Here is an 11,916-nt window from a genome sequence, read left to right as displayed (position 1 = left end):
ATGTCAATGTTCTCACCAAAGAAATAATGACAGGGGAGTGGTTTTGACACAAGGCCTTGTGACGACAGTGGCTGGCAGAGCTGTTGTATGTCCAACCTTCCATGATTAGCCTACAACAGAGTTTACTACAGTACACCAGAAACCAATGTTTATTAGACTAGATGAGTTTAGTCATCACACGAACAGGGACGCAGATTTAATAGCAGGATACAGTGAAATTCTTAAACTCCGAGCTCCAACAGTGCAGGTCAAAAAGCGAAGTGATTGAAGCAATAATAAAAAATACAATATGAATTATAATAGATCAAAATAAAATAAAATGCATTGGTCACATGCATTGAACACAACAGGTGTAGACTGTACAGTGAAATGCTTACGAGTCCATTCCCAACAACGCAAAGTTAAAAAGACAAATATTTACTAAATTAAAAAAACAAACACACAAAAAACACAACAAACAATTAAGATTATTTAATAAATAATCAAGGGGGTCAATGTAAATTGTCCGGGTGGCCATTTGATCAACTGTTCAGCAGTCTTGAGGTCAAAAACTTTTCAGGTGCCTTTTGGTCCCTGACTCCGTACCACTTGCCGTGTGGTAGCAGAGAGAACATTGTAAAACATTGTACATTGAACATTGTAAAAACACTGTGTGTATATATATATATATATATATATATATATATATAAATAATATATGACATTTGTAATGTCTTTATTGTTTTGAAACTTCTGTATGTGTGATGTCTACTGTTAATTTTTATTGTTTACCTTATTTGCTTTGGCAATGTTAACACATGTTTCCCATGCCAATAAAGCCCCTTAAATTGAATTGAAATTGAGAACAGTCTTTGACTTGGGTGGCTGGAGACTTTGACAATTTTTAGGGCCTTCCTCTAACACTGCCTGATATAGAGGTCCTAGATGGCAGGGAGTTCGGCCCCAGTGTTGCGCCGTGCGCACTACCCTCTGTATCACCTTGTGGTCAGATGCCGAGCAGTTGCCATACCAAGCAGTGATGCAGCTACTCTTGATGGTGCTTTTTCGGGATCTTAGGGTGCATGCCAAATCTCTTCAGTCTCCTGAGGGGGAAGAGGAGTTGTCGTACCCTCTTCACGACTGTGTTGAGGTGTATATATTTACACCTGTAACAATGATAAATGTCCATTGGGGGGTGGGAGCAGGAGGGGAAGAGGGGGAGCAGGTAGGGGAGTGCAACTATACCTTTTCTTCACACAAAATAAATACATTAGTGCAACATATTTGGCAGAAAATGTTTTCATCAATGACAACAGAAGTGCAACGCTATTTGGCTGGCAACCACAAGTAAATTAGCTTACAATGTTAAAAGCAAGATGTGTTTTTCTAAAACGATGCTTGGCTATCATATTTCAAATGTTTACCATAAAAATAAAAAGAATGTAGCTAGCTAAATTTCATAATGTTTTGGTTGAAGATAATCCTACATTTTAATTTGCTACAGAAGAAAAGCTACCCAGGAGGAACGCAGAACGTAGAAAAGTAGCCTACACATCAGTCAAAATGCTGGCTGATGGGGCGTTCGCGAACGAATGGCTCTTTTTGGACAGATCTTTTTGGTGAACGTCGGGAACCGAAACGCATCAGTGAAAGATCCGTTCATTTGGCTCCCTGATTTGCATATTGCTACTACTGCTTTTTAAAGATCAAAACAACGACTATCTGCAGGCACGTTACAAAATGATTCTCTAAGAGGGTGAATCCGCACTGCAGGAACAACAATGTGGGTTCACGCTCAAAGGTATAACAAAAAGCAGGTGATCTAATAATTTGCCCAGGTAAAAATGGATTTCATTGGACACAATGGGAGCCTACTTCTGGGGCTTTGTATTGGAGATGGGTTCTAGGTGGTTCTGCAAAACATGGTTCTCAGTAATTTTGTAAGGATTCTGAAACAAATAAGCCATTTTTTTTTTTAAGTGAACGTACCCGAATGAGCTGGTTCACTGAAAAGACTCAGAATGCCCATCACTAGTGATCCAATGAGGAGAGCAAAGATCCGAGTGGATCCGAGTGGAGAAGTGCAACTGAAGCACAACATTAGCCCTATTACATTCATAATTTGTAGCCCAGCAGAATTTACAATAAGATGTTTTATTTTTAGTATCTGCATTTACAAAACGCAGATAGTTTCTTTATTTTAGCAGAATCATGCGTTAACACGATCCCTGCTTCAATAGCACAAAGATACTGTATTAACCCCAACCCAGGCATCAGGTTATTCAGGACCACAGAGAGATACATTATTAGTCCCAACCCAGACAACAGGTTATTTATTCAGTACCACAGAGAGATACTGTATTAACCCCAACCCAGACATCAGGTTCTTCAAGACCACAGAGAGATACAGTATTAGTCCCAACCCAGACATCAGGTTCTTCAAGACCACAGAGAGATACTGTATTAACCCCAACCCAGACATCAGGTTCTTCAAGACCACAGAGATATACTGTATTAACCCCAACCCAGACATCAGGTTCTTCAAGACCACATATATACAGTATTGGGAATCAGTAAACACAGATTGTACTGAACAAAACCTCAACCCTGCCAACATGCAATCGCACTCTCTCGGATAAAGCACAGGAGATCTGAATCAGCAATCTCTCCTCCTTTAAGCTCAATTACCACTTGATTAAAACATTCAGACCTTACTCCAACATATTCTTTTCACAAACATGCGCCAATCTTTCATATGTCGACTGGGGCAATTTTCAGATGTATGACATTATTTGTAATGAGTTCACATGAATTACTCTCACTTAGCAACAAAACAGTCTCACATAGTAACAATAAACAACGTTGTTGTTGTCGTCACAGTTATCACATGGTCAAAACGAAACCACACCTCATGCCTATAAAATGAAAACTGAAAATCTTGTTTCCACCCATCTCATAAAGTGCCCAAGTTTCTCTAGAAATCCTAGCTCCATTCAACACGGTCACCAGTGATAAATAGGCCTAAAACGCCACCTATTGGTGAGAGTTTATGGCTTCTCCTGGCATCTGTCTCTATGGAGGAAGACCAACCAGTATGAAAAGCTGGAACATCCTCATTGTCTAACTACAGAACAGACAGAAATAACAGTCTGCGATCAAATTCATTAACTTACCTGATACATAACTAAATGTATAAAAACAAAACAAGGATTGCTTTCACCACAAATGTGATTTATTTTGTATTCTCATGTATGGTCCATCTTAAAGTGCAATGCCACTGCCAACATAAGCAGATGATGGCTTTTACATTGTTATTGTAGTTATTGCTCTTATGATTATGTACAGCACACAGGGGGATGACAGGTCATTGAAAACTGTCAAGCTTTCTCATGCATCAGGAATAATACATAGTACCGTGTACAATTGAATGAATAAAGAGATCTTTGTCCCAGCTCCAGAAAAATACTTTTTACTGCCATCTTTGAAATAAGCACCTTAAATCAAACAAGACAAGGAAAGACTTTTAGATAAAAGCTCTCTTTGTATTGTCTGAATTGGTGGATCTCGGTGATAGCAATTGACACTGCGATCAAATGCAATTCATAGAATGTTATATATATATATATATATATATATATATATATATATATATATATATATATATATATATATATATATATATATGTGTATTGCATAACTACAGGAAACCCATGTCAAAATATTTGCAAAATCAAAAGACAGAGTTAGACTAAAAGTTAAGAATTTCAACGGCTTTCACAAGGACGACCGAGAGGCTTCAGGATGCCACAACCTAATAAAAAAGTTCCACAAGTGTAATTATTGATCTAGTTGGAGTTAACGGTGCTGCTCGTGTCTAGACTCCGGTCTACCTCCAGTCTGTGCAGAAGATCTGAGTTCAAGTTGCGCGTTTCAGCGATGAGACGTTTGACCCCCACCATCCACTGACTGACCTCGTTAACGTGGTCAACCATCAGAGCCCGATGGACTTCATCAGCACCGTCCCAGTTCCAGCTCTTCAACTCTGACAGGAGCATAAATACAGGAGCAGCACAGATGCGTTTTGGCTCATTTCAAAGAATTTCTTTAATTTAAATGGGTGAGCCGCTTATTGACCCATGTATTTTTCCTCAGCAGAAATATGACATCTATCAAAGTGAACAAGTTCTCCTACCTTGCACCAGTCCATTCATTCTTCGTCTAACAGGAAGTGACAACTTCCCAGACCTCCACATATCCTCAAAGAGCTTCAAGCGCTTTGCCACATCATCACACACCTGTTTCTGCAAGGGGCACATGTCAAACATTCAGCATTTTGGTTGGTAAAGCAGTGAGTGTCATTTCACCCTGTACACAATAACAGAGCTACAAATTGACAGAACTACATACACAATGCTATTTGTAAATGGTGTGTCAACTGTGGCTGGGAATTCTAGAGCTAGAGAAATCCTTCTTACTTTGACTGTGTGTCGACAAGCTGTCAGGGCCCAGTTGAGAAGAGTAACTATGTCGTCGACATCTGGCTCACTTTCTGATTGGTCACTGGCAGACACTGTGCGCGCTACCACATGGCAAGGTGGTGGAGATGTGGCCATCATCATCACCCCACCAACAGGAGGGGCTGCAACCTGACATGGCCGAGGGGGCGTGTTCATACTACATGGAGGAGGGGCCAGTGGGTTGGTAGGAGGAGTCATTGGAACTGTTGAGGTTGGAGAAGTTCCTGGAACCGGACCTGTGGATTAGTGATGCGTGGTATGACTCATAAGCCACAGTTATATCTGCGGTTTAATTCAATAAGACAAAAGTTGCGAAAGGAGAGTTGAAAATAAAGAGAAGGGAGGGACAGAAAAGTAATGTTTGGGAAAGATTTGGTGAAGGGAGGAAAGCGGATGATAGTAGTGACGGCTGTTATGTGTGATGATTGTGAGGCACTATACAAATTCGACAGTTACAAGACAGGACTTCAAATAGGCATATGGCATGTCAAGGAAACTGTCGCCTACTGTTTAGATGGGTTAAATGGACATTTGTACATTGACTAACCAGAATAACCGTCTGTTTTTTGGCAAACTCCAAAGACCTCTGATAATACTAGTCCTGTGCGAATCGACATCCCTGTGTTTTAAGAGAAATGTCTGGGTTTTACAGGTGTTGCTCACAGTTTAAGCAAGAAAACAATAACTGATTGGATAAATTGAACGAAGTGCTGCGCATAGCCATATGAAGGGCCTACATGTATCAACTTTCAGAGGGAATTATTTTTCTTTCACCTTTATTTAACTAGGCAAGTCAGTTAAGAACAAATTCTTATTTTCAATGACGGACTAGGAACAGTGGGTTAACTGCCTGTTCAGGGGAAAAATGACAGATTTGTACCTTGTCAGCTCGGGGATTTGAACTTCCAACCTTCCAGTTACTAGTCCAACACTCTAACTACAAGGCTACCCTGCCACCCCTATGTGTTTTGTTCGAATGAATTGAACATTGCCAAATGCATCGTAAAACAACGATGCTACCCTTGCTGTTAATAGATGGCAAAGCAGCATACAACTGAGCTAAACGTTTGGAACAAGTTCACTTTCTCCTCCATAGCCTAAAATATCATGACTACGATCACACTTCCTCGATTCAAATATTATTGCGGCACTATACCAATGATGGTTTGGTATGGTTTAGAAACAAAGCTTGAGTTATCAGTGTAGCCTGTTATTGCCTGGACTTGTTCAAATAGCATCACAACTATAAAAAAATATTTTAAAAACTGTCTTCCGTCAACTGTCATTTAAAAAAAAAAAAAAAAAAAAAGTATATTTAGAGGGCAGTTTGAAAAAAAAAAAAAAACATATCCCATCCAAATCATCCTCTGAAATAACAGACATTCTGGGAAATAAATACATAACCAACATTCTGTAGTAATACTAGTCCCATGTGAGTAGGGCTACAGCCTTAATGATAACTCCTGCAGAATTATGCATTAATTGGTGTAAAATAATACACCAAATGTAGGCAAAATTGGGACCTGGGAACAAGAGTGGAGAAATATTTATTTCTGCATCTTGAGAGAATGCAATTCTCAGAGATACGAACTGTAGAGGTGCTGTCTTCATCATCAAAGCATAGTAATAGCTGATAGCATTTCAACCACATAAAACATGCAATATTCTGAAATCTTATCAGAAACACGTTGGGTGGTTTTCAGCTTTCTTTTTCCTTGCAACCAGTCAAACTGATGTCATTTGGACATTTTGCACAGAAAATCATGTTTGTTTTTGCTTTATTGTATTTTCTACCCAGTCCCTAAACATCTTTGCTCCGTGAAAGATGACAGAATTGAACCAATGTCAACTATATTGAAGCATTCATTCTATCGATCTATGACATTCTGTTGAGCAAGGCTTTATTTACTCTTCTTGGGCAACATATTATGACAAAAGAGGAGCTACATGCATCTAATCATAGAAAAATTGACTAACAAATAGCTACCAAAATGTCTGAAATTATAACCAGAAACGTTATCTAAAATCAGGCAAAACAAAACTGCACCCCATGTCAAAAAATTGTTCTGCAGTCTGACTGTAGCCTATAGCGCCCATTCTAGAGTTAAGGTTGGGATTTTCACTTTATCACATATAGTCAGGCGGTTGCGGATGGGTTGTTGGCAATTGAGGGCAGGTGAACAAACAGCAGACCCCGCACCACTACTGTGGATAAATAAAACCAGGATGATTCATCATCTCCTCTGACATTCTAGGGAAAGTCCAGACATCAGAAAGACAATCACACAGCCCCTGAGTAGACATCAAAGTACCATGATACTCCCAAAGATTAATGGATTTCTAAACATGTTCAAGGTGTGAATGTATACTTTTCTTTCTGACAGTCTAGAGAACGTACTGGGGGATCCAGTGAGTTGAGGTGGGGGCACTCTCTTGTTGAGAGGGGTCCTCTTGGGTGCACCTTGTGCTGCTGTCTGCAAACAGTAGGAAAACTGTGGAGGGTCATTCCAGCCCCGCTCCTGGTTACCTTGGGTAATAAAGCCAGTGAGAGTTTTATTTCAAAAGACCTATCAGAATATGAGAACAGATGGATGAAACAACCATTAACCAGTTAGCTTGTAGTACACATTCAGTCATACACGTGATCAAAACTGCTTATAATCGTTACCAACATAATGTGATGTACCAGTAGTCATACTAGATACTAAACTAGATGCCATAAAGCACTGGGGAGACAACTAAGGTGAAGAGCATTAAGTACATTAAATAAAGGCAAAAGCATATTCAAAAAGTTTAGAACTTTGTTAGCTAGCTAGCTAACTAACTATCAAACTAGCTTGCTTCTGCTAGTATGTCTTAAAACTAAGTTCTCACCATAGTAGAGTTGCAGTAAACTAATACCACCAACATGTATGTAATTACATATTCTAGATAAATTAACACAGTAGAAGCATTCAATTTGACAGAAAATACCTGGTTTGATGTAAAGGTCCTCAGCCTCCATTGCTTATTTCACAAAATAAAATAAACTCTCCACTCGTTTTCCCGGACACGTGGACAGGATGTTAAACATTGACATAACTCATGTCCGGTTGGTGAGTCGAACATAATACAATATATTTAGAACTAACCCAAGGTAGTTAATCTGTGTCTGTGTGTGTTACAGTGGGAGCAAATTAAGCATAGTGAGCAGAACAAGCAATGATTTTGGCAACGGCTATTGGTGCGTTGTATCATTTATTTGCATATTTCCGTTAGGGAACGCCTCTTATGTGAAGTGCGCGTGTACACAAACTCAATTCCACCTTGCATTCCATCTAAACAACGCCATTTTTTTTTTTACAATTTTGGCAAAACGTCAAGTCTATAAAACGCAATGCACTGTGTTTGTAACATATTCTAGTTTTGGGAACAGAAACATTTATTGAGAAAATTAGCATAATTCTGCCCAACCCATAATTAGATTTCCTCACGCTACAATATTAGATGGTGGGAAAACTTTCAGCAACTAGTGGTCAGCGGTTTGAATTTTGTCCAAGTTTTCAGAGATTTGAGTGGGGGAGATATTTTCATTGTTGACATAAGACTGTAAAAACACCAGGAAATCAGCTCCAAGATGTTTTAATTTCAGAAATCTGTTCCCAAGTATTCGCACGCATAATAGAAAGACACACTACCGTTCCAAAGTTTGGGGAAGATTTTAAATGTCCTTGTTTTTTAAAGAAAATACGAGAAATTGCCAAGAAACTGAAGATCTCGTACAACTCTGTGTACTACTCCTTTCACAGAACAGCGCAAACTGTCTCTAAACAGAATAGAAATAGGAGTGGGACACACCGGTGCACAACTGAGCAAGAGGACAAGTACATTAGTGTCTAGTTTGAGAAATAGACACCTCACAAGTCCTCAAATGGCAGCTTCATTAAATACTACCCGCAAATCACTAGTCTCAACATCAACATGGAAGAAGCGACTCCGGAATGCTGGCCTTCTAGGCAGAGTTGCAAAGAAAAAGCCATATCTCAGACTTGCCAATAAAAATAAAAGATTAAGATGGGCAGAAGAACATAGACACTGGAGAGTAGCTCTGCCTAGAAGGCCAGCATCCCGGAGACGCCTCTTCACGAGACTGGTGTTTTTCTGGTACTATTTAATAAAGCTGCCAGTTGAGGACTTGTGAGGCGTTGGTTTCTCAAACTAGACACTAATGTATTTGGTGTACGAGAGTTTCAGTTTCTTGGCAATTTCTCGTCTTCATTTCTCAGAATAAGAATAGACTGATGAGTTTCAGAAGAAAGGACATTGTTTCTGGCCATTTTGAGCCTGTAATCAAACCCACAAATGCTGATGCTCCAGATACTCAACTAGTCTAACGAAGGACAGTTTTATTGCTTTAAATCTGAACAACAGTTTTCAGCTGTGCTAACATAATTGCAAAATGGTTTTCTAATGATCAATTAGCCTTTTAAAATTATAAACTTGGATTAGCTAACACAACGTGCCATTGGAAGACACGAGTGATGGTTGCTGATAATGGGCCTCTGTACGCCTTTGTAGATATTCTATTAAAAATCAGCTGTTTCCAGCTACAATAGTCATTTTTGTCTAGACTGTATTTATGATCAATTTGATGTTATTTTAATGGATAAAAGAAATGATTTTCTTTCAAAAACAAGGACATTTCTAAGTGACCCCAAACTTTTGAATGGCAGTGTATGTGATCGTATACAAATGATATATTGATTGGATTTATTTTGCTCCTTTCTACCAACTGAGGTACTCAAAATGCTTTATATAGGAGAGAGAAATTCACCTCATTCGCCATCAATATGTAGCATCCACCTCAGTGATGCACGGCAACCCTTTTTGTGTCAGAACGCTCACCACACACAGCCGTCAGGTGGAGAGGTGAAGAGTGATAGAGTGCATTCGGAAAGTATTCACACCCCATGACTTTTCCCACATTGTGTTATGTTACAGCCTTATTCTAAAGTGTTTTTTTTTTTTTTTTTAAATCCCCTCAATCTACACACAATACCCCATAATGACAAAGCAAAAAAAGTTTTTTATGCACATTTATATAAAAAAATACATATATGGCGCTACAAGCTGGGCACACCTGTATGTGGGGAGTTTCTCCCATTCCTCTCTGCAGATCCTCTCAAGCTCTGTCAGGATGGATGGGGAGCGCCTCTCCAGAGATGTTCAATCGGGTTCGAGTCCAGGCTCTGGCTGGGCCACTCAAGGACATTCAGAGACTTGTCCCGAAGCCACTCCTGCACTGTCTTGGCTGTGTGCTTAGGGTCGTTGTCCTGTTGGAAGGTGAACCTTCGCCCAGTCTGAGGTCCTGAGAGCTCTGGAGCAGGTTTTCATCAAGGATCTCTCTGTACTATGCTCCATTCATCTTTCCCTCATTTCTGACTTGTCTCCCAGTCCCTGCTGCTGAAACACATCCCCATAGCATGATGCTGCCACCACCATGCTTTACCAAAAGGATGGTGCCAGGTTTCCACCAGATGTGACACTTGGCATTCAGGCCAGAGAAATCTTGTTTCTCATGGTCTGAGAGTCCTTTAGGTGCCTTTTGGCAAACTCCAAGTGGGCTGTCATGTGCCTTTTACTGAGGAATGGCTTCCGTCTGGCCACTCTACCATGAAGGCCTGATTGGTGGAGTGCTGCAGAGATGGTTGTCCTTCTGGAAGCCTCTCCCATCTCCACAGAGGAACTCTGGACATCTTTCAGAGTGACCATCAGGTTCTTGGTCACATCCCTGACCAAGGCCCTTCTCACCAATTGCTCAGTTTGGCAATTTTTTGGTACCCTTCCCCAGATTTGAGCCTCGACACAATCCTGTCTCGGAGCTCTACGGACAAAAAGTCAAGGGGTCTGAATACCTTCTGAATGCACTGTATGCCAAATAGGAATGAGGAGGATTATTAGGTGGCCATGATGGAATGTGGCCAGGTTGTGAATTTAGCCATGACACTGGGATGAACACCCCTACTCTTACAATAAGTGTCATGGGATTTTGAATGAGCACCCGTTTTAACGTCCAAAAAAGCAGCACCCTACACAGTGCAATGTACCCAAATGTAATCAAGGTTTTAGTCAAATATTATAGCTGTTTGGGCTTCTTGCGGTCAATTTGCAGTCTAAAAATATACAGTACCAGTCAAAAGTTTGGACACCCCTACTCATTCAAGGGTTTTTCTTTATTTGTACTATTTTCTACATTGTAGACTAATATTGAAGACATCAAAACTATGAAATAACACATATGGAATCATGTAAGAGGAGTTGAAGTTAAACTTTGATTAATGCCACACACAGGAAACAGAAAAGAACAGGATTTACGAGCAATTTATTATTCCAGCATAGACCACCACAATGTGGACCTAGTTAGATACAACTGTGCGAAATAATCACAATTAAAAAAAATAGCATTTACATGACATCCTATTTTCTTCTGTGCTAAAGTACTGCAACTATATAGAGAGAGACATATTTATTTACTAGTTTATTTACAAAACAACATTTTCTCAAGGTGCTACATGACCTATGACATTAACTCTAACCAATGCTACATGACCTATGACATTACCTCTAACCAATGCTACATGACCTATGACATTACCTCTAACCAATGCTACATGACCTATGACATTACCTCTAACCAATGCTACATGACCTATGACATTACCTCTAACCAATGCTGCATGACCTATGACACTACCTCTAACTAATGCTACATGACCTATGACACTACCTCTAACCAACTAATTCTCCTGGATAATAAGGATATCACTTCTCCATTCATGTTCTTATATGCCAAAGCTCTGCCTTTTAATTTCCCCAACTTTGACATGATCCTTAATAAGGAGACCTGAGTTGTTTTGTTATATAATATATATTTAGAATGAGCAAGGTGCAGTTGCATATCAGTAACATATAGCATGACCTCTCTGAAGTGCCATTCTCTTTGTGTCCAAGTGTTTCACAGCATAATGTGGGCCAACTATTGCAAATTACTTAGAAAATCAGCATGCATTAAGCCAAGTGCCTTTCACCCCACAAACTGTTGATAACCCCTAACATATTTCATTCAATGAAGTGCAAATAAGTTTTTATTTTGGGGTGAACAGTGATATAAATTCTGTGTTTTTTGTTGTTGGTGTTTCCTCTCGTGAAAATGCTGTTTAGTATGTCCTCCATTAGGAACAAGCTTTCAGTGGTGGTGACTGGCTGCATTTAGAGTTTAGTCATTGACCTGATTTCTAAGTGTTTTCACTTTTAATTGTGAGAGCCAATATATATATTTTTGTTTTATCGCCAATAGCATGGAAAGTACCTGAGCAAAGCATTTCATTCCCAAGCATGTCCGAAAGCATGCAGTAAAGCTTTAAGGGATTTCAAGCAAACT

At 39.6% G+C, this 11,916-nt stretch overlaps 1 protein-coding gene across 2 annotated transcripts; it reads right to left on the bottom strand.

The window, feature by feature from the left end:
- Positions 1–3,645: 3,645 nt before the first annotated feature.
- LOC135544102 (steroid receptor RNA activator 1-like) lies at positions 3,646–7,691 on the bottom strand. Of its 2 annotated transcripts, none has more exons than XM_064971484.1 (5): positions 7,470–7,691; positions 6,895–7,023; positions 4,455–4,720; positions 4,172–4,280; positions 3,646–4,021 (listed from the first exon to the last, which is right to left on the bottom strand). In XM_064971484.1, the coding sequence occupies exons 1-5, from the start codon at positions 7,498–7,500 to the stop codon at positions 3,825–3,827; spliced, it is 732 nt and encodes a 243-aa protein (XP_064827556.1). In that variant the 5' UTR covers positions 7,501–7,691; the 3' UTR covers positions 3,646–3,824. The 2 variants fall into 2 exon arrangements, with proteins under 2 accessions (XP_064827556.1, XP_064827555.1); XM_064971483.1 differs by having other exon boundaries at positions 4,455–4,732; positions 7,470–7,689.
- Between the last annotated feature and the right edge of the window lie 4,225 nt (positions 7,692–11,916).

This window comes from Oncorhynchus masou, chromosome 8 (genome assembly GCF_036934945.1).
Source record: "Oncorhynchus masou masou isolate Uvic2021 chromosome 8, UVic_Omas_1.1, whole genome shotgun sequence".
NCBI classification, from domain to species: domain Eukaryota; kingdom Metazoa; phylum Chordata; class Actinopteri; order Salmoniformes; family Salmonidae; genus Oncorhynchus; species Oncorhynchus masou.
The sequence above is the reverse complement of the archived record's forward strand: the minus strand, read 5'-3'. Positions and strand labels throughout refer to the sequence as shown.